The 23018-nt window shown below is 44.1% G+C and overlaps 1 protein-coding gene and 2 long non-coding RNA genes across 4 annotated transcripts; 1 reads left to right on the top strand and 2 right to left on the bottom strand.

Moving 5' to 3' along the window:
• Nucleotides 1-449: 449 nt before the first annotated feature.
• On the bottom strand, nucleotides 450-3623 carry LOC120668967. The gene is made up of 2 exons (XR_005672641.1): nucleotides 3500-3623; nucleotides 450-894 (listed from the first exon to the last, which is right to left on the bottom strand). It is a non-coding gene; the product is annotated as an uncharacterized LOC120668967 (long non-coding RNA).
• Nucleotides 3624-4770: 1147 nt separating this feature from the next.
• Nucleotides 4771-9505, top strand: LOC120669915 (tRNA threonylcarbamoyladenosine dehydratase-like). Of its 2 annotated transcripts, none has more exons than XM_039949818.1 (11): nucleotides 4771-5235; nucleotides 5318-5382; nucleotides 5532-5616; nucleotides 6068-6215; nucleotides 6951-7163; nucleotides 7552-7686; nucleotides 7808-7939; nucleotides 8143-8358; nucleotides 8532-8656; nucleotides 8939-8996; nucleotides 9095-9505. In XM_039949818.1, the coding sequence occupies exons 1-11, from the start codon at nucleotides 5141-5143 to the stop codon at nucleotides 9203-9205; spliced, it is 1383 nt and encodes a 460-aa protein (XP_039805752.1). In that variant the 5' UTR covers nucleotides 4771-5140; the 3' UTR covers nucleotides 9206-9505. The 2 variants fall into 2 exon arrangements, with proteins under 2 accessions (XP_039805752.1, XP_039805753.1); XM_039949819.1 differs by having other exon boundaries at nucleotides 4776-5235; nucleotides 5318-5376.
• Nucleotides 9506-9939: 434 nt separating this feature from the next.
• LOC120669916 lies at nucleotides 9940-11147 on the bottom strand. Its single transcript, XR_005672882.1, has 2 exons — nucleotides 10451-11147; nucleotides 9940-10304 (listed from the first exon to the last, which is right to left on the bottom strand). It is a non-coding gene; the product is annotated as an uncharacterized LOC120669916 (long non-coding RNA).
• Nucleotides 11148-23018: the final 11871 nt, after the last annotated feature.

Here is a 23018-nt window from a genome sequence, read left to right as displayed (position 1 = left end):
TACCACGAGATGAATCTTTTAAACCTAATTAGCTCATGATTGGACATTATTTGTCAAGTAACAACGAAATGTGCTACAATACCAAAACTCAAACTTTTTCACCAACTAAACACACCCATAGCTAATTACAAGAGGCAATTACCTATGTGCCATTATAAATCGTTGCAATGACCTACATACCATCCAAATTTTAGAAAGTTCCCATGTACCCTTCATAGAAGTTTCTTTTACCCAGATGCCACTCCCGTCAATTTTCCTTGTAACAGTAGTTAACTTGCATGGGAAAATACAATTTTGCCCCTAGTTGTAGAATGCAACATATTTTCATGTTTTTACCTGTGTACCACTGTTAATTCTGCCAGGTTGTACGTGGAGTAATCATGTATATGCGCACATAAAAATTACCCGCATCATATAATCAAAATATAATATTGCAAGATAGGCAAAAATTGAACAATCAACACAACCACAATTAGTATTTAAGTAAACAGAATTAGACATAAAAGAGGTCCAAATACATCATCAACGTGCATAGTCAGCTTGATCAAATGTCAAGTTTGCACACAAAAGATGGCCATATTGACCTCATTACTAGTCTGAACTCTAAACATAGATTCAAGTATTACAAAAGCATGGCATACAGATGCAAACTCATCAAAGATCTAGTTTTTTCTTGCTTCTGGTTCCCATGGCCGGACTAGAAGGAGAACTAGGGACCTTGCGGCGGGTTGCCATGGCTGGACTAGACTTGTTTGGAGTTAATTTTTTTTAATGGCCCTTTTCTTCTTGTGTTGCTGCTGACTTGTTCTCTTGTCATCCATGTGCTACTCACTTGGCCCAGAAGGATATGTAATCGCCAAAAGATCTAGCTGATTTGAATCTTGTGCAGACCCCCTGATAAAGGAGAGACATTAGTAAACCTATTGAAGTGGTAAAAAGAGAGAACTGAAAATTAGCTTACCTCACAGAGAGGTCACTAGCCTCAGCAGCTGAAGTTCTCTTTTGTTTCTTCGCACCAGTTGTTGAGGATAATTTGTTCTTCCTTTTCTTTGATAGATCTGCAACACTCGGTACGACAGGAAAGACCATCTTTTGTGCAGGTGCTGCAAGCACAATACTAGTCTCGGTACTGGCTGGTGGCACCTTCTTTTTCTTCTTTTTAGGTGGACCTCTGCACAACAAATAATGTTAGCAACTCGTAATGCAGCAAACATGGAAAAATAGTTACAAACTTTAGCTTCCATGTTACCTTTCAGCAAGCATTGCAGCTATGTCATTTGGGTCACCATCCTTACACTTCCACCAACGATGTCCATACTGTTGACAAATTGGACACTGATGACTTCCCTTGGCTCCTTTGTTGCCACCCTCTACTGCTGCCTTGTATCTGTTTTGCCTTCTCCTACCAGCTGTTGACTTCAACAATGGAGGATGCATGAAGAAACCATGTTCTGATTTGGGCCACATGGACTTGTCTGGTAGAGAAGGGATTTTACCATCATAGGCAGCCCTGAACATTTGTACCGAGTAGTAGTTGTCCACATGATCTTCTATTTTCTCTCCAGGTATCGAGGTGATAAAAGCAATTGCATGCTTACAAGGTAATCCAGAAACTTGCCATGCTCTGCATGAACATGTCCTTTCCTATAGGTTCACAACGAATCTGTAACTAGAACCTTCCCTTGTTGTAACCTCTGCAATCCCATCAGGTGAGCTAGTGACAACATCAATGTCTAGATTCCTGCTTTGGTCCTTCAACTTAGTTATGATGTGTGGCAAAATTTTACCTTCCATCTTCTGTGCAATTTTCCCCCTCAAGTTCCACTTAATAAGGACCTTCTGCCTTATACTATCCATCAAGTCATCTAGATGCATCACTTTCTCATTTTTAATCCAATTGTTGAAGCTTTCTGCTAAATTATTTGTCACATAGTCAATTTTGGGCACTGTAGAGTACTGGCTTCTTGTCCATAGTTTTGTATGGTTTTCTTGCAAGTACAATATTGCTGCTGGATTTTCTGCAGCCATGGCATGGATATGCTTGTCAAACATATATGTATTCCAAGAATAAGCAGCAGCCCACAAATGTTCATCATACACTTCTCCCCAATACATTTTCTTAAAATTCTGCACCAAGTGCCACATGCACTCTCTATGCTCTGCAGTTGGAAAAACCTCACTAACTCCTGTCATGACTGCCTGACCACAATCTGTGCAAAAGATTAAACCAGGTGGGGTACCAATAGCTTCCTTAAGTCACTCCATGAACCAGATCCAATTATCATTGGTTTCAGAATCAATGACCACTATAGCAACAGGGTACATCCAATTATGCCCATCAACTGCACAAGCAATGCATAACTTACCTCTGAATTTTCCACTCAAGAATGTACTGTCAACAGCCAAATAAGGCCTACAACCTCTAAGGAAACCTTCAACACAAGCTTTCATTGCAAAAAAAAAACCGATTGAACCTGTTTTTGCCCTCTATTGTGTGATGATCAATGACAACAAAGCTGTCAGGACTGGTCTGTTCTATTTGTGCCTTAAACTTGTACAATTTGTCAAAACTTTGTACTATGACATATATGAGGAGAAAGGTTCTTCTTGACCTACAAATCAGAATTATGAAATCAGAAATATGAATGAAGTATAAGTGACAAAATATGCACAAAGAAATTACCTGTACAATAGTTTGATCGCCCTTTGTACGTGATACATGAATCCTCCACTTACAACCATCTACATGGCCCGTGCAGTATGCCCGATACTTCCCTGGTTCACTCTTTTCAATGTTATACTCAAATTCATTTTTGATAGCATGTGTTGCAAGAGCCAACTTAAATTCAGATATGTTTGGATAGATGCTCCCTACTTCCATAGGAGGGTCATCTTTGTTGTATGCCACTTCAGGAATGTGAGATGGTAATGTATCCTTAATAGTCTCGTCTACCTCGGCATCTATATCCTTAGTAGTTTCATCTACCTCGGCATCCGTATCGGAGTCGGTCATAGAATCAGATTCAGAGTTCGAACCTGGATCATAATCTTCATCCTTTTTCTCACTAGTGTCAACATTTGCATGAGAAGTAGGTTCTATGTCAGAGTATAAAGCTAGATCTTCATCAACCCCCACATATTCAATTTGTCTAACATAGCTTGGAAGAGAGCTGTTCTCTATGTCTATCATGTCATAATATGGTTCTGTAACAGTCCCAAGTTGAGTTGCTTTGCTAGGTTCTACATAGCTAGGGCCTGGTATAGACGGGGAGCATGGAATTTCAACATTGTCCCATAGTGGAATTTCTGGTGGATCAACATCAGGTTTATGGTATGCAATTGACATGCGACAACATTTGGAAGTCTTGTGTTTGGCAAACATATTCATTAAGTCTTGGTCAGAATGAATTTCAATGTTGGACTTGCTATCAGCACAGAAATAGAACAGCTTCACCACATCACCATACCCATAAGGAAACTTATCCACAATTTCATCAACCAGATCTTTAAAATTTGTGGTGTCTGAATCAACAACTTTGTTAAAGCCAAACCATGGTCCTCGCATACTTGGACTAATTATTCTGATTTCTAGATTGAAACTGGTCTTGATGTCATTCCTACAGATGAATATAAATATCTATAAAGTTTAATTAAATCATAACAACACCAAATATAGCACTGATGCTATGCAATTGAAAGCACAAACAAGAACTCACCCATCTGCAAGCCAATCCGGTCGCTCGGCCGCCATCCCGCTTGGATCCCGCAGCCAGACCACGCTCCCGCGGCACCCGCTCCCCCGCTCCGCGCAGCACCTCCGCGCGCTGGGGCCCGCCCGCTACTGCAGTCAGGCCTGCGCGCGCGGCAGCCAGGCCTGCGCGCGCGGCAGCTCCCGCTCCCACGCCTGCGCACAAGCCAGGCATCGCTCCAGCCCTCCGCGCGCGCCAGCTCCCAGGCCTCCGCGCACCAGCTCCCGCGCCCAGGCCTGCGCGCTGCCCCGCTCCTGCGCGCTGGCTCGCCCGCTCCCGCGCTCAGGCCTGCGCGCGCGAGCGGCTGCGCGAGAGGGAGGTGCCGAGGTCGATCTAGGGTTAGACTTCAGTGGAGAATGGAATAGAGAATAGAGGGGGAACAACCAGAGAAGAGAAGACAGAGGAAGGGTAAAAGAGTCTATTTACAACCAGTTGGAAGCATCTCAGTTATATTTTAACGGAAAAACTAACAGCAGTGGCATGTAGGTAAAAAAAAATTCGATGAATGGTACAGAAAAACTTTCTCAGTTTTGGATGGTATGTAGGTCATTACAAACTTTTATAATGGCATGTAGGTAAAAGGCTCTAATTACAATGTTTACATGCATGTCACTGCTACTTTGAGTAGGGGGCGGATCTTATGGGCTGCACGGGTATGGCCCGGCATACCCTAGCAGCCCATTAAGCCCATTAGATAAAAATATTTTCTTCCAAACCTAGTTGACTGCTCCCGTTCCCACGGCCAGGGCGAGCCAGCGGCGGCGCTCTGCTCTGCGCTGCGCCCACCCCGCTCGGCCGCTGCGCTCCCATCCCAGGCTCTACTCCCCACTCGGCTACTGCACTCCCCGCCTCCCCGGCACGCCCGTCCGCGCTCGGCCCTACTCCCCCTCCCTCGCGCCAGGCGCAGGCGAGCAGCGCAGAGGCGCCGTCCGCTTGCTGCCCCTGCCCGGCCGCGCCTCGGCTCTGCGCTCCGGCGGCCGCCGGCGACACAGCGTCCAGGTCGGCGCCTCTCAGTCTCACCTGCAGCTACAGCCCTCGGCCCTCCACGGCTTTCGGGTCTGGGGCGAGTTTTTTCCACCCCCTCCATGGCTCTAGCTCCATTCTCTTCTCAATTTTCCCCAAATGCCTAACCCTAACGACATTGAAATATTCAGCGCCACAAAGCCCATAAGTCGAGAGCGACAGGCCCAAATTGACCTACTGGAAGGCGCGGCATAATAACTTTAAACTTCATCCGTAAGTAAGCCCACAAGCCCACCCGCCCACACTCTAGGCCGTCGTTTCTACAACAGATCGTAGTGGGCCGCGCCGACAGCCTCCCTCGAAACTTTAGTTTCTTCGAGCTGTTGAGTCGCAAGTAATTCGAGGGTTTTAGGCAGCGGCCGCCGGAGATGGGGGAGCGGGCGAAGGAATGGCTCCTCGCCGCCGGCGCCGGCGCCGCCGTCGGCGCGCTTTCTACCGCCGCGGTCATGAATCTTCTCTCGAGGTAACTGGCCTAACTTCCCCGTTCTCGACGCCAAGCTGGACCTGGGTGACACGGAGCCTTCTGCTTCGGTCCGATGTTGCAGATCCAAGCGGAGAGAAGGGTACGTGCGGGAATTGCTGGAATCGAATAGCGTCACGGCTGGTACGGGTGCGATTACCTCGTTTTTGTAGTTTAGCAGTGGGAAAATGATAGTAATTCAAGATTAGCTTGTGTATTTGTTGTTGACATTTGTTACTTGGTGGTGTTGAATGTGTCTTACAAACTCCTGGTTCCTTAAATTGTTCGTTTTCAATCAGGCAACGCTTGGTCCAGCAGGCAGCTGGGTGCTATTGGTAGCTCCGATCTTCTCTCAGATGAAGTGGTCTCGGAACAGCTTACAAGGTTTGCATTTGTTTTCTTCCCCTAGTAAAGTTGTGGAGCGAGAGGCCTTAGCTACAGAGCATCTTTTGATGCTTGCTTGATTGACACAATTAATTGTATTTTGATAGTTTACAACCAGTGAATTCCACATTTTGTTTCTATAGGTGTACCAATTCAGATAACCACATTGATTTGTATGCTACTTCTTGATGCTATCAGCCTTTTATGCTTTTCATTCATCTTTAGAGATTTTGGTATTGTGCGGAAAGTGATATAGCATGTGCTCACCCTTTCTGTGCATAGCTTACTACTGTCTTATTAGCATTTCACTTATTAAGTTCTGGATTTTCTCTTTAAACTACATAACTGCCACACATTTCAAATATCCGGAAAACTGTAACATGCTCAAGCTATTACTGTTTCATGTTTTGTGTTTGTGATTACCAATATACGTTAATTTTCTTTATTGTAGGAATATACAGTTTTTTGGCATGGACTCTCAGAAGAAAGTGACTGAATCCTATGTTGTAGTCATTGGTCTTGGAGGGGTTGGCAGTCATGCAGCTTCAATGCTCCTGAGATCTGGTGTCGGAAGGTTGCTCCTTGTGGATTTTGATCAGGTATGGATTTGAGTGTTCCAGAGGTGGATGCATGACGTAGTTATGAAATCTTGAATGCACTTTGGTTATGTTTGATTATCTAGTTGAATAAAAAAGATTTGGTTAAACATAATTTATGGTTTGAAACCTAATATCTTGTTTAGTTAGGAAGGATTTAACCAGGACTGAAAAACCTTATTGACTAAGATTTATGTTGTGAGCCTTATGTAAAACCAATCTTAAGTTATTTTGCCCGAAACAAGATATCATCTCCATGTTATGGACAGCTAAAGGGCTCATCTGTGCATGGTCTATTCTAAACTTACCGGAACAAAATTGCAACTTCAAATTGGTTATTTAAATCTAATAAAAGCAAATTCCTCTAAACTTGTTTGTTTCTGATTATTCCACATGGTCTGGATTACCACTTAAGTAGTTGCACAGTAGCACTAAGGTTTCTTTTAGTGAATTGTCAAAACATCAAGAGTTTATTTGACCACACTAGTGGAATGCATGTTCTCCATGCTGGCATGACTTCCAAATTTTCTATCCAAATCGAATCTAGAAATGCCGAATCATCTTTCATCTATTGAGTGCCCCTGCATTATCAATTAAAACTAGGATGCATATAACCATTGGAAATAGTAGGCAGCTTTTACGGCAGTATCAAATGGGTGGGTGCACGTTACATTTTTATAAGTAACATCTTGCATTTATAATAGGTGGACATTAACAAGGCATATGATATGTTGAAAGGTCTCACTGTCGTCACTAAATCGACATGCTGTGGCAACCAGAGATGATGTTGGGACTCCAAAAGCATTATGCCTCAAGAAGCATTTTTCAATGATATACCCAGAGTGCCAAATAGATGCAAGAGTGCAATTGTATGATCCATCATCTGAGGCGGAGATTCTTTCTGGACAGCCTGACTTTGTTCTCGATTGCATCGATAACATTGATACCAAGGTAATAAATATTAATATCGAAACTTCTCCTTTCACTCTTCCATAGGTGCTTCCGTTGCATATCACATGCTTAGATACAACACTCAGGCATGTCTGTTCTTCAAATCCTTTATAGATATTCTGTTTTGTTTGAGCTGTTCTTAATACTCCATGCAACACCATATGGTTTCAATTTGATGAAATAATATCTTGGCAGTAATAGATTGCTAGTCCCTATGTAAACTTAAATTTCCCTTACCTCTGTGTTTTCTGATGATCAAGCAACACAAAGCTATCCTACATAGATAGTTTTAACCCAATTTTTGTATCCCAAATTGTTTTTTCAAACATAACTTATGAACATCACCGCAGGCTAGTCAACATTTCTCTTTGTTATTTGTAACCATTAGGTGGCACTCCTTGCGGCTTGCGTACGCAGAGGTTTAAAGGTGCTTTCGGCAATGGGGGCTGGAGCTCGAGCTGACCCCACCAGAATTCGTGTTGCAGATTTGAGAGAATCAAGCAATGATCCCCTCTCTCGATCAGTTAGTTTGATACTTCTTCGAATTTTTTTAAATAATTCTGTCCCTTCGTAAGCTTCAATTCCATCATTTACTGGCATATGAAGATGTGCTGCAAATGATTTGTTGCAACTGCTATTTTTAGGTGAGGTACCGGCTTAAGAAGGAACATGGAATTGAAGGAGGGATACCCGTAGTTTTTTCATTGGAAAAACCAAAGGCAAAGCTACTTCCCTTTCAAGCTTCAAAAGAAGAGGAAACTCCATCAGATTATCAGGTCAGCTCCCCTTGGGCTTGCATTCACACCCTCCTCCTGCCTATTTGGTCCATTTCTTAAAAACCCTTTTCTTTGTGATTTTCTGAATAAAGAGTTTACATGACAAGTAGTCGACTAAATTCCTCTAAAACACCTAGTTGCTTATATACGTCTGAGGTTCATGACTACTGAATACTGACAACATGCTGTTCATTATTTCACAGATTGTACCGGGGTTTAGGGTTCGCATTATTCCAGTGCTGGGAACAATCCCTGCAATATTTGGTCAAGTAATGGCCTCCTATGTGGCTACTCAGCTTGCTGGATTAGATTTTCAAACTGAGCCAGTTGTTAACCTGGATTTGGATCATTACCGTATACTTCATCAGCGTCTTATTGAGCATGAGGAGCTGATATATGGGACAGCCGAGCAAGTTCTGGTACTCTGTTTCTTGCTATCTAATGTCATAACCTGAAAATAAGATATTTTCTTCTAGCATTATCAAATGGAGGCGTTATTTATTTATGCCAATTATGACCAAAATTGTTTATTACAATATTGTGGCATATTTTTTTTATATAAATTTGTAATATTATCTTTTAAAACTTAAAGGTAGATGCTGAAGAGGTAATGTACATCGTCAAGGAATTGTGGCGTGGTCGAAGTGCTAGAGACCAAAATCAGAAGGAAACTGGGCGGAAAATGTGGAGATCTGTCAATGAGCTAATGCTTGTTAGGTATGCTTCCTTGTCTATCTGATAGTGTGGCATGGACTGCCAGTTATGTTGCCTTTTGTGGCGCTGCTTAAGTTCTCTGGAGCAAAGAACAATTTCGTGTAGGGTAGCAGTGAAACCCCACTTGCTTATATCTGTAGTGGAGGGTGACTGTAGCCAAGAAGGCTTACCGAACATGTTGAATTTTGACAATAAAACAGTTTGTCATCGTTAATGTGTTAAATTTCAGTGAATTTACACTTAACAATCAGCCCTGTAATTATTTTTTGTGCTTTATTTTGTTAGATGGGACAAATCAAAGCCTGCTGGTGTGTCGAACTTAATACTTCTCAAGTTTAGTGAGGTAATAAGGCATCTCTAAGCATACACCTTGTTTCCCAAGAGTACATATGTTGATAAGATTTCTCCTGTTCTCATGGTTCACCTTCTCGTTTCCCACAGGCTGACGCCCATGAATCTACCACACTTGATCAGATAAAAGAAAAGGAACCTGAATTCCACTCTATGGTTTCGCGCGTGCTGAAACGAGCTGAATTGGAGTTTGCTTTATGAGTGGGCCACTGATCTAATTGGAGTTTGCTGCTGCTGTCCGCTGATAACCTTGGATCAACCAGTAGATCAAGCATTAATATTCAGTTTGGCACGGCAGGTTCCGTATCTGGGAGTACCCTACCAATATGCTAAGATGAAAATGATGTGCCAGTTTGGTTTTCTGCAGTTGAACCATCAGCTTCTGCCATCACGTTTTAGTCGGCAAAGTATCGACTTTATGCGCGAATCTTATCCCTGTACCCAGCCAAACCAAGATATTTTTTGCTGTGATATGTTGAGCAGAGGCAGTTTTGATGCGACTGTGATGTGTTTACCACCTACATCGCTGATAAATTCTGAACTTTCATTGCATGATATGCAACGAAATTCCTGCAAAGTCCAGCAGAGACGGGAGTCAAAGGGGTCTTGCAATGGAGACAGAGACTGGATCCGCTGCCGGATTCGCCAGGGAGGTTGGAAGCGCGGCGTGCGGCTGCCGCGTCTTCCGGTGGGAATCTAGTGGTTCCTACCGAAATCTCATTCACTCGGCTGCGCCGTCCACGCCTTTTTCCCAAGACCAGGTGGCTTCATGGGTGATTGGTTCGAAGCTTTAATGTTGGGTCGTGTCTTCCTTTCAAAAAACAAAAAAGTTGTGTCGTGGTACCTCACTGTGTGGTTGGTTTGGTTTACGAGTGGAATGTTGGGACCATGGCAGAGCTGACTGCGGACCCGGTCTGGTCCGGTTCTGGGGAGTCTTTTTTTTTAGACGAAAGAAGGAATATATTAGACCATAGTTGAGTACATCATCAGATTACAAGCATGCTGGAATACAACATGATCATCTAAAAGTCTTGTATAGTCTAAATTCTTAACTTTAGACCTATATGACGCTTCGTATAGAAGGCCGCACAGGCAAACACTTGGCGTGCACAGGCAAACAACCAGCAACAAACTCGAGAATAGAAGCCCAGAGAATGGAGGCCAACACTCTTGCAGGTGAAGTAGAGAAACTCCTTTCTTGTGTCTTCCGTCTTCTTTCTGCCACTGAAGAAAAAGAAATACACCAAGCAACTGTTCGCCACCACCATCGAGGAAGACGATGGCCGGAAGGCTTCCGCCACTGCTGGCACATCGGCCGGCAGCCGGAAAGTGAATCCCACAAAACGAGGAACCAGAGCCGGAGCCACAAGCGACGGTGGCCCGGAGAAGACACCCCATGGGGCTATCCAGATCATCCCCCTTACGCACAAGAGAGAGACCACTAACCTCACAAGATGGCCGGAGAACGCCGGAGCCGCCTCGGAGGAGCAAAATCTCATCCCCATCGCCAACGCCAGGAGCATCCGCGATAAGAAGGAGAACCAATCTCACTGAGGATTTGAAGCGAGAGAACTCACTGGAAATCATCTGGAGAAACAAAATCCACCTTGCCGAAACACTGTCACCAGCCATCAGCAAGAGGAACACAAACCGCAACGGCTCAAACTCCATCTCCTCCAGCTGAACGCGAAAGGAATCGACGGATTGAGGCCGCCGGCCAAACCAAGCTCCGCCACCCGACGGCGACGAGCAGTTATTAGGTCTAAATATGTAACTATCTAACTTATCTATAGCCGCACGATGATTCCGCGGTCCATCTCCCTCTCCGACGGCCGGCCGGCCGTCGGAGAGGAAGAGGACGGACGGAATCCCCGCCGGCAACAGCCTCCGCCTCGAAGTCGCCCTCTTATCGCCTTAGGCCACTGTAGCGAGAGGATAAGAACGAGCGAGCGTGGGCCGGCCGTCGGAGAGGAAGAGGACGGACGGAATCCCCGCCGGCAACAGCCTCCGCCTCGAAGTCGCCCTCTTATCGCCTTAGGCCACTGTAGCGAGAGGATAAGAACGAGCGAGCGTCGAGAGGAACCGGGATGTGAAACCGAGCTTTGGTGCGGAAAAAAGAAACAGAAGTGGCCTCAGCGTGAGCTCAGGCGTTATCATTTACCAAATCCTTTTCACATTTAACGCTGCCATTTTTCACGAGTGACACACACACAGTAAAGTAGGAAACTTTTGCACTTTCCTATATGTTTTTACTGGTCACTATGCTTATCACTTAGGGGCCAAACCTTGTGTTTGACACCTGGTATGTCTCCTTAACGTTCTTTCACGAGGTGCTTGTCAACAATAATATGCATGATGACTTTGTCAATCATAATATTATTGGTCCAGTCTCCCATAGACATTCATAGAGTATGGTGCTCTTGCATGCGTCATATGATGAGTGTGAATATAACATGTCTTAGTTGTGTATTTGTGTTTCATAAAATGAAACAGAATAATGTGCCTAAGATTCTATGTTTAATTGTGAATTTGAAGCTTTTTTAGGGCTCTCTTTTAAAGTCCCTTACAAGTAGGCTGGTGTGACCTGAAAATTAGTTACCGCCAACAATTGGTCGGTTAACTACAAGATTTGAATCCTGGATTGTTACTCAAAAGAAAAATCTTCTGCATAGGAAATAGATGATAAAGACAACTAAAAAATTACACTATGTATAGGTTCTCTTTCCAACATATGTTTTTGGTGAGAACAGTGGGGAGACCGAACGATTGGGATAGGTGGGTATGAGTGGTGTTTGGAGGGGTGGGGTGTAAATAGAGATGTGAAGGATATAGGAGGAAATAAGTTAACATGATGTACTGCATTATGGTACAGATCAAGTGAGAATTTAGAAAGCGATGGGATTAAAAGGCCAAAATGTCCTCGTCTAAGCTTTATTTAATTGCCAACATGTACATAATATATAGACAAAGCGTCTCATTTCTCTCAGGAGCCATGTTTAAAGATCCACTAGAACAACATGCTGTGCCAGAAACACATGTACCATGAAGCTGGCTTGATTCTTATATAGTATTGGAAACATTCTAGATTGATGTAAACAAATTTAACTACAAGTGTAATCGCACTTGAGTCCCAAACAGCAGAAGATTTTCAATAAGTTGGTGGTAGCTACACAACAATGATACGGACAATTTGAGGTTAACCGTCGAGCTTGACTAATCTCAAGCAAATTTTGAGAGAACTTGTTTCCACGTGCTGGTAACGGAAACAGGGGGCATACGATGTATGTGGAAACTGAAACGCATATGCTAGAATTTTCATTTGAGTTTACCAAGTTTTCTCAGCGTTCATGTATACTATTTATAGGTCTATAGCTCAAAGAAAGTTTCACATGAATTTCTGGCTGACCATCTTTTGTTTGTTGCAAAATCGAAATACAAGAGATAATTCAGAAATGTGATAGTATAAGTCTGCACAAAATTAAATTTTAAAATTAACTAACAGTAGTAGCATTACTCTGCACAGACCATTTTAGGGAACTATGGATCTTCACAAGAGAGTTGGCATTTGAACTATTAGGGGTGTCAATTAGTGATTTTTAGATGCACTTTCAACCCTTTTTAGTTCAAAATTTTATACTACTTCAAATCAGATTTCAGATTGAAAAATTAGTACAAAATTTTGTACTAACAAGGATTGGAGGTGTACCTAAAAATCACCAATTTGCACCCCTATGAACTATGAATCAGCTTTCGTGAACAGCCTCGTACTTGCATTGACACGTAAGCTGTTTGAATTTTGGTTAGGTAACGTTAGACCTTTACTCGGGAACCTTCAAGGACGATGGCTACGAACCATCGCTGGCGCCTGGCGGCTCGCCAGAATTATGGTTCGTGCAAAAATTGTGAGCTGTGTCTCAGCGTCGTGGAAAGCTTGAGCAGAGGACAAAAAAATTGCTCTGCTTATAATCTGTTGGCAGTCAAAATTGACAATGCTGAAGGCCGATCGGTAAGGTCAGACCGGTCTGGTTCTGTGTATTCCGAATCTGGTTAGATTTGATTTATAGAGTCCACTTGTAACCCGATTTGGAAAGGGTACGTCATCCCCGGCCTATAAATATAAAGGCCACGGCCGATTGAGGTCCTTCTACCCAATCGAATCAATCAATTTACAATTTTTCTATTTTTCTCCAAACCCTAGCTTTTCCCATCTCGTGCTGTTCTTTGCTCATCTCAACGGCGTTCAAGGGCGTCTTGGGTGGCCTGCCGACCTCAAGACAACCCTAGATTTTCGAGCTCTGATGGGGTCCCTCCCGAGCTTGAGGTTCTAGGTCTTCGCGAAGCTCTCTGCGCCCAACCGGTCTGACCGGTTGGCGCGACCGGTCTGACCGGTCACCAGGGGACTTCGTCCGGTTGCGATCCTGCGCGTTCTAGGGCTTGTGTGTTGGCCAGTTCCGCGTCAACATACTTTTTGGTGACTCTGCTGGGGACAGATCTGAGTTCATCGGGCGCAATGGCCGGTGATAAGGTTGACCCCAAGGTAGATGCGACTCTCATCGACATCAAGTACGAAAACATACCTGAGGAGACACGCAAGCAATTCGAGGCTGCGTTCCAGAAGGAACAAGAGGATGCCAAGAATAAATTGCTTGAATGCTTTGGGAAGACTCGGCAAGGCGTGTTCAAGAAGAAAGAGTTCAAGATGCCTACGTTCACACCACCGCCGAACCCATCTACTACGGCTACAGCTGCTGCTTCATCTGCTTCCACTCCAAGCGAGGTAAGTTTTACCTTCGATTCTATCAAGCAGTTTGCCGATGCTTTCCTGAGTCGATTCGAGCAGTTACAAAAGTTTACACAAGATATGCTTATCGACTTGAGTATGCAAAACAAGGGAAAGAAAATTGTTAATGATTATTCCACTTTTTCCCCTGACCCTAGTCTTTCGACTGCACCGTCAGAAAATTATCAGTATGGTATGCCGCCGAATTACTTCGCGGGACAGACAACCCCGCCGGGCTCAGTTCGGCCGTCCAGGGCCGAACCGGTCAGATCGATCGCACCGACTGGTCAGACCGGTGCCCCTGCGGTCGAACCGGTCACTCAGACCGGTCATACCAGTGCCATGGTGCTCGGTTCTGCATCACAACCACAAGTCACGCCTCCTCCTGCTTCGGCTGATTATAGCCTGGAGCGAGAATTGGCGGATTTTGTGCCGCCGTATACGACGAAGTCATACGGTGAATCACCTTTTCCTCCACCGTTACCCAAGGATGTTTGGGATGATTGGCTTAGGGCCAATCCACAATATGCCACACAAACGATGTCCACTACTGATCCTACGACACATCGTTTTGGCCAAACATCTACGGGTAACTATGAGACCGATCTTACTAGGATGAAAGAAGATTTGGCCGACATGTTTAAAGAAAAAATTGGTTTTGTTGCAGGTAGGAGTCGGTTATATCGTAGGCCGTATGTTGATGCATTTGATTCAATTCCTTACCCCACTGGTTGGCGTGTTCCCGATTTTGTCAAGTTTAGCGGTGATGATAACTGATCCACTTGGGAGCATATTAGCCAATATATTGCTCAACTTGGAGAAGTCGGTTCTATCAAGTCTTTACGTGTTCGCATGTTTTCTTTATCTTTGACTGGAACGGCTTTCTCGTGGTTTTCTTCGTTAACTCCTAACTCGATTCGTTCTTGGGACGAATTAGAGCAGAAATTTTATGATCACTTCTATAGTGGAGATAACGAAACTAAGTTGACAGACTTGACATCGGTCAGACAGGGTAGAGATGAATCTATCCAAGAATACTTTAAAAAGTTTAAAGATATTAAGAACCGATGTTTTAATTTGTCGCTTTCTGAAAAGGATTTTGTTGATTTGGCTCTTGCGGTTTATGTTCTAGTTATAAAGAGAAGTTTGATGGTTCGAGTTTTTATTCTATGAATCAGCTTCAGGCTAAAGCTTTGAGTCAAGAAACCAAATTTAAAAAAGAAAAAGATACCTACAAATCCCATTGTTCAAACACTCACATTGTTGAATATGATTCTGATTCATCGGACGATGAGGACAAAGATATATATGCTGCTGAGTTTGTTTGGCCCGTCTTGGCCAAACCATCTACTTGTACATCCCTTAAGCCGACTCAAAAGAATCGGGAAGAGGAGATGAAATTTACAAGTGGTGCACTTATTGCAAATTTCATAATTCTTCATCTCATGCGACTAATGATTGTAATGTGTTTCGTCGACATGTACAATCGGCCATAAATGAAGGACGATTGGCCTTTCTGGAGATGAAGATAGACAAAGCTCTGTTTCCAGTTTATACCATTGATCTCAACAATGCAAAGGTGCTGATTCGGCCGGATCAAGCCGAAGGAGCAAAAGACAAAAATGTGATCATTGGGGATGATAGGACATTGACTGTTGATAACAATATTCTGGCCAGGGGGGTGATTCAGGAGAAGACTCCTGATGGGAAGAAGAATCTAAGGATCATACTTAAGCCTCGCACACTCGGGGGGCAAGAGGGTTCTTCTTCAGGCGACCGGTCTGCTGCTCAGCCGAGATTGGTCAGACCGGTTTCCCCGACCGGTCAGACCGGTCCTGACGGCCGGTCAGACCGCCCTTGTGGTCAGTCCCGGACATTCAAGCCGAAGCATCCAAAAGTAGATACATGGAAGACTAACCAGCCAAAGGTACAGGGCAAGATTGTAAATCAGAAGCCTACCTTTGGCCAACTGTTGAACAAGTACTCAAAGGCCGCTCAAAACGATCGGCCCCTAAAAAAGAGATCGAGGTCACCTCCGCGTCAAGGCACACCTTCCTCTCCTAGGGGAGAATCAAGCAGGCGCAGGGGTGATGTGGTTAATTTGTTCCCTCCTCAGCAAATGCAGCCGATGTATGCTACAATACCATGGGCTCCACTGGTGTCGGATTCTCAGTTTTCCGCATGGGAGAACTGAGGATTTTGGATGCAATGCTATCCGATGCCGTATCCACCACACTTCCAGGGGGAGGGAAGCTCCTGAGGACCTGTATTTGACAGGTTGAGGCAGCCAGTTCACGACCGATAGGGTCAACACCAATCTGGTCAGGGGCAGAACCCCGGACCGGTCAGGCCGGTTTACCCCGACCGGTCAGACCGGTTTCAGCAGTGGCTGGCCCAAGTTCGTCCAGTGCGCCAAGAGTATCGCGTCAAGGAGAAGAAGGACGAACCAGTGCCAATGCAAGTTGATTCTGAGAAGGCTCTAGCCGCTAAGATTGTGCAAGTTGAAGACGGAAAGGGTAAAGCTCATGATGTGCAAGAAGTACCGGTGATTGTTGAGAAACCGGTCAATATTTCTCAGAAGCTTGTGTTAGCCAATGATCACGAGGCCAGCAGCAGCAACCTCAAGGGCCAAGACAAGGAGAAATACTTCCAGCCTAGTTGGTGTCCACCAGGGTTGACACACACCCAGAAGAGGAGGTTGCAGCGTCTTCGCTGCCAAGAACAGAAAGAGAAGGAGGCGGAGAAGTTGAGGGATGAAGAATTCGAGGAATACAGACCAAGATTCCCTCATGGCAAGGTGTGGCAGGTCAATACGGTTGATCAGCCCACAGGACCGGGCGGACCGCTCCAGCTGACCGGTCAAACCAGTGTCCCGAACCGGTCTAACCGCTCAGAGCAACCGGTTAGACCGGTCGTCCCTGAGCCTGAGCAGAAGGCTGAAGAAGTGGTTTCTACTTCAGCTCCTGGTACATCAGAGGTTCCAGCAGCTCCTTCAGCAGCAGAGGACGAGGAGTTGGTAGATTACAAGGCTTCTCCGGAACGCACAAGCATGGAGATCAATGTTGTGCGCTTTTCTGACGACTATTGGGCGATTCCGGGGGAGGAGACAGCACATCTAGACTTTGGGCCCCGTGAGGCTATATTTCATAAGCCCAAGGATTCAGATAATCACTTGAAGGCTCTCTATGTGAGAGGGCACATCAACGGGAAGCCAGTTTCTCGTATGCTCGTGGACAGTGGGGCAATCGTGAATTTGATGCCCTATTCACTTTACAAGAAGCTCGGCGGGACGGACGAAGAGCTCATCAAGACGAACATGACGGTCAGCGGCGTTGGAGGAGGTGATCCCATTGGTGCCAAGGGGGTTGCTTCGATGGAGTTGACCGTTGGAAGCAAGGCGGTTGCTACGGCGTTCTTCGTCTCCGAGGTGCAAAGTAACTTCAACCTCATACTTGGACGTGATTGGATTCATGCCAATCAATGTGTACCATCTTCCTTGCACTAGTTTCTTATTCAGTGGATCGGCAATGAAGTTGAGGTTGTGCATGGTGATGCCTCTTCCTTCATTGGTACCGCCGATTCCGAATTCATTGGTGCACATGATAACATCAAGTGTTTATCAGGCCTAGACTTGACCGATTATGATTTGATCAGTTGCACCAAGGAGGGTTTTGTCTCTGCAGTCCTAAAGCCGACGGAGAATCGGCTACACTTACTTCTATGATGCAGTAGGGCAACGACACAGAGCCGACCGGTCAGACCGCTACCTCTGACCGGTCAGACCGGCCAGGACCGGCCGGTCAGACTGGTGCGTTAGACCGGTCAGACCGGTCCAACGCAGAGTGGCTGCAGCAGCGCATTGAGCACTATCGGGACAAGGCAAACTATCTGTGCGAGGCTATTGAAGACCTGGGTGACTTAGATAAGTTAGACCAAGGTTTTACATCGGCTGATCCTTTAGAAAAGGTAGATATTGGAGATGGTTCTATTTCTAGGCCGACTTTTGTAAATGTAAATTTATCGGATGATTGTAAAGCCGATTTAATAAGGTTATTAAAAGAATATGTCGATTGTTTTACATGGGAATATTCTGAGATGCTTGGTTTGAGTCGTGATTTGGTTGAGCATCGGCTGCCGATTAAGGCCGGTTTTAGACCTTATAAACAACCTTCTAGGCGTTCTAGTCCTGTCATGTATGACCGAATAAAAGAAGAAATTAATCGCTTATTAGATGCTGGGTTTATTCGGTCTTGTCGTTATGCAGAGTGGATCTCTAATATTGTGCCCATTGAAAAGAAGGATTTAGACAAGATTAGAGTTTGCATTGATTTTAGAGATCTTAATAAAGCTACTCCTAAAGATGAATATCCTATGCCTATATCCGATATGTTGATCAATGAAGCTTCTGGACATCGTGTTATCAGTTTTCTTGATGGTAATGCGGGTTATAATCAAATATTCATGGCCGAAGAAGATACGTCCAAGACGGCCTTTAGATGTCCTGGTTTTGTTGGTTTATTTGAGTGGATTGCCATGACTTTTGGTTTGAAAATGCTGGGGCTACTTATCAAAGGGCTATGAATTTAATCTTGCATGATTTAATTGGCATTATATTGAAAGTTTATATTGATGATATTGTGATCAAATCGGCCGGCTTGAGTCATCATTTGGCTGATTTGAGGCTTGCTCTTGAGAGGATGCGTCAGTATGGATTGAAGATGAACCCGCTCAAGTGTGCTTTTGGTGTATCGGCTGGGAAGTTCTTGGGCTTCATTATTCATGAGAAGGGCATAGAGATTGATCCAAAGAGAATTGAAGCCATGAAGAATGTAGAGGCTCCTGCTTGTAAGAAAGATTTGCAAAAGTTTCTGAGCAAAGTGAATTTCTTGAGAAGGTTTATATCTAACTTGTCCGGAAAGATAGATGCTTTCGCTCCTATTCTTCGGTTGAAGAATGAGGCTGAATTCACTTGGGGGGCAGAATAACAAGAGGCTTTTGAGAAGATCAAGAAGTATTTGTCTTCACCACCGGTTCTCAAGGCGCCTAAGAGAGGTATTCCTTTTAGGCTTTATGTGGCTGCGGAAGACAAAGTTATTGGTGCTGTTTTGACTCAAGAAACTGAAGGGAAGGAGTATGTTATTACGTATGTTGGCCGACGACTTATTGATGCGGAAACAAGGTATACATTTATTTAGAAATTGTGCTTATCATTATATTATGCTTGTACCAAGTTGAGACATTATCTTTTATCAAGTACTTGCATAGTTACTTGTCAAACTGATGTTATTAAGCATATGCTACAAAAGCCGATTTTGAGTGGAAGAATCGGAAAGTGGGCTTATGCGCTTGTTGAATATGATTTGGCCTATGAGTCTTTGAGAGCTATTAGAGGCCAAATTGTAGCGGATTTCATTGTTGAGCATCGGATTAGTGATGGGCATGATTTGGAAGTTGGCTATGTTACTTGCACACCATAGAAGTTGTTCTTTGATGGATCGGCTTGTGATGATGGATAAGGAATTGGTGCTGTTCTGATTTCTCCGAGTGATACTATTTTTGAGTTCTCAAATCGATTAGAAGAAGAGCACACGAATAACCAAGTTGAGTATGAAGCACTTCTATTTGGCTTGGAGTTCTTGGAATCAATGGGTGTTAAACATGTGGAAGCTTATGGTGATTCACTTCTAGTGGTGCAGTAGGTATTCAAAGTATGCCAATACTATAATGGTTCTTTAAATGCATATCTTGATAGATGCTTTGATATTATCTCTTGCTTTGATGAATTTGTAATCCGACATATTCCAAGAGATAGTAATAAGAAGGCAAATGCTCTGGCTCAGCAAGCATCTGGCTATGATATTACTAAGAAATATTTTAATATGTGAAAGCCAATGCGAGCAACAGCCGAGTTACTAGTTCTCTGGCTATGATGCTACTAAGAAATATTTTAATATGTGAAAGTCAATGCGAGCAACAGCCGAGTTACTGGTTCTGGACGAACCTGTCAGACCGGACACCCCGATCGGTCTGACCGCCCAGACCAGTCTGACCGGTCCAGAGACCGGTCTGACCGGTCCCTCTGCTGAAAACAGCGAGTCGGCCGTCGTTTCTGATTCCAAAGGGAAGGCCGAGATTGCTGATTGGAGGGTGCCTATTGTGACATATTTAAAGGACCCTGGTCATGGTGCGGAAAGGAGTATTCGACGTTTGGCATTTAAATACATTTTGATCGATGATGAGTTTTATGGTCGAACCGCCGAAGATGTACTTCTTAAGTGCTTAGATTCTAATCAGGTCCGTGTTGCTATGGGGGAGGTTCATGAAGGCATCTGTGGTACACATCAATCGACTCCCAAAATGAAGTGGTTACTTAGGAGAGCCGATTTCAATTGGCCAACTATGATGGCAGATTGTTTCAGATATTACAAAGGGTGCGAAGAATATCAGCGATTTGGTAATGTTCAGTTAGTGCCTGCTGCATTGTTGCATCCTATTATTAGCCATGGCTGTTCAGAGGTTGGGGTTGGATTTCATTGGTCAGATTAATCCCCCTTCTTCAAAGGGATATCGCTTCGTGTTGGTTGCTACGGATTACTTTACTAAGTGGACCAAAGCGGTTCCTTTGAAGAATATGACACACTGGGAGGTAATTGAGTTTATTACAGAACGTATTATTCATAGATTCGATATTTCTCAAACTTTCACAACGGATCAAGGTTCATCTTTTATTTCAAATGAGTTACGTGATTTTGCTGAATTATATAAGATTAAGATACTCAATTCATCTCCATATTATGCTCAGTCCAATGGTCAGGCCGAGTCTAGTAATAAAATCTTGGTAAAGCTTATCAAGAAGAAGATAGAGGAGAATCCCAGGAGGTGGCATGAGGTTCTATTTGAAGCATTTTAGGCTCATCATATATCTAGACATGGTGCTACTAAAGTTACTCCTTTTGAGCTTGTTTATGGTCAAGAGGTCGTTTTGCCCGTTGAGGTAAATCTGGACGCTTATAAATTGGCTAAACAAAACGACCTTTCTGCTGTTGATTACTATGACTTGAGATGGACAATATTGATGAAGTAAGAGACAAGCGGATGCAAGCTTTGAAGGAAATTGAGAAGGACAAGCTTCGGGTGGCTAGAGCTTACAACAAAAAGGTAAGAGCAAAATCTTTTCAAGTTGGTGAGCTGGTTTGGAAGACAATATTGCCTCTTGGGACAAAGAGCAACAAGTCCGGCAAGTGGTCTCCAAGTTGGGAAGGGTCATACAAGATTGTCAAGGTTATCTTCGGGAATTTTTATATGGTGGAGACAATGCAAGGAGAGTGTCTTCCACGGGCACTTAATGGAAGATACTTGAAGAAATACTACCCCAGCGTATGGCAAGACGCTTGAAGACGAAGAAGGCCGGTATAGAATATCGTCCTTAGCATTATTTTTAGCCTTGTACTTTCTATGCAAATCTATGTAACTAGGCTAGTTTCTGGTACTTACTTTTTAGTTTGCATAACTCACTAAAAATCAGGGGCATATGTTGGCAGACAAAATTGGCAATGCTGAAGGCCGACCGGTCTGGTCCTGTGTAATCCGAATCAGGTCAGATTTGATTTATAGAGTCTGCTTGTAACCCGATTTGGAAGGGGTACGTCCTTCCCGGCCTATAAATATAAAGGCCATGGCCGATTGAGGTCCTTCTACCCAATCGAATCAATCAATTTATAATTTTCCTATTTTTCTCCAAACCCTAGCTTTTCCAATCTTGTGTTGTTCTTTGCTCATCTCAACGGCGTTCAATGGCGTATTGGGTGGTCTGCCGACCTCAAGACAACCCTAGATCTTCGAGCTCTGACGGTGTCCCTCCCGAGCTTGAGGTTATAGGTCTTCGCGAAGTTCTCTGCGCCCAACCGGTCTGACCGGTTGGCGCGACCAGGGTTTTAAAATCCGACCGGACCGGCCTAACCGCCGCCCTCCGGTACCGGTTTACCGGACCGGTTAGGCCGGTAACCGGTGGAAACCGGTTGAATTCAAATCCAAATTCAAATAAATTCAAAAACTCCCATACAACCGGTTCCGACCGGTTTACCGGCCGGTTTTACCGGTTTACCGGTCGGTTTGACCGGTTTGAAATTCAAAAGCTCCCGTGCAACCGGTTTACCGGCCGGTTTGACCGGTTTACCGACCGGTTTGACCGGTTTACCGGCCGGTTTGACCGGTTTGATCGGTGGGCCTTCATGGGCCGGCTCATTTTTTTTCTTTTTCTTTTTTGATTTAACTTTAAATTCCCACAAACTATACTAAATGAATGAATTTTTGAGAAACTTTGACACCATTAGATTCATTACACCTTGAAGTATTTTTAGGAATTTTTTGAGAATTTTTTATTTTTTGAATTCAAATTTAAAATTTGAATTTTGGCCGGTTGGGTACCGGCCGAAACCAGAACCGGACCGGACCGGTTTGACCGGTAACCGGTCAAACCGGACCGGTTCCCACCGGTTAGGTTAACCATGGGCGCGACCGGTCTGACCGGTCGCCAGGGGACTTCGTCCGGTTGTAATCGTTGCAATCCTGCGCGTTCTAGCGCTTGTGTGTTGGCCAGTTCCGCGCCAACATAATCTATACTAGAAAGGCCTCTAGTTATCGCCTAGAAAGTGCAATCTAAAGGATGCCAAAAGTTATCGCCTCTAGTTGACATAGCCGTTAAGTCCAACTATCACTAATAATCAGAAATTTATCAGCCAATACATTTAACCTTTTATATGATTTTTTTTTAAAAAAACGTGAATTTGACCAAAATTTAGTCAAGCTTTATTCATTATATCGATATGGATGTATTGTTCATACTTCATAGGTGACATAATTAACGCAATTCGTTGTGTTCGCTTGGCTGTGGCTGATGGCTGGTGCTGATTTGTTACGAGAGAACAGTACTGCTGACTGGTTGGTAGCTGGTGGCTGGTGCTGATTTAGTATGAGAGAACAGTACTACTGGCTGGTTGGCTGATAAGCCAAAGAACACAACGAATGACATGAAAGGTTCCCATAATATTGTTTTCTTTTTGTGCATCAATTTTCCTTTTTTTTCTTTTGATCTATGTTACAATAGTTGCTACTAATAATGTTGATTTTCTGATTGCATGAAGAGAATTTGAAATATGGAACATTTCAGTACTACTGTACTAGTGGTCGTCTGGTAATTTGGTTGAAGCTCTATCTACACCCATGTCCTCACGA

This window comes from Panicum virgatum, chromosome 4N (genome assembly GCF_016808335.1).
Source record: "Panicum virgatum strain AP13 chromosome 4N, P.virgatum_v5, whole genome shotgun sequence".
In the NCBI taxonomy this organism is placed as follows: domain Eukaryota; kingdom Viridiplantae; phylum Streptophyta; class Magnoliopsida; order Poales; family Poaceae; genus Panicum; species Panicum virgatum.
This window is presented reverse-complemented; position numbering and strand designations above follow the sequence as displayed.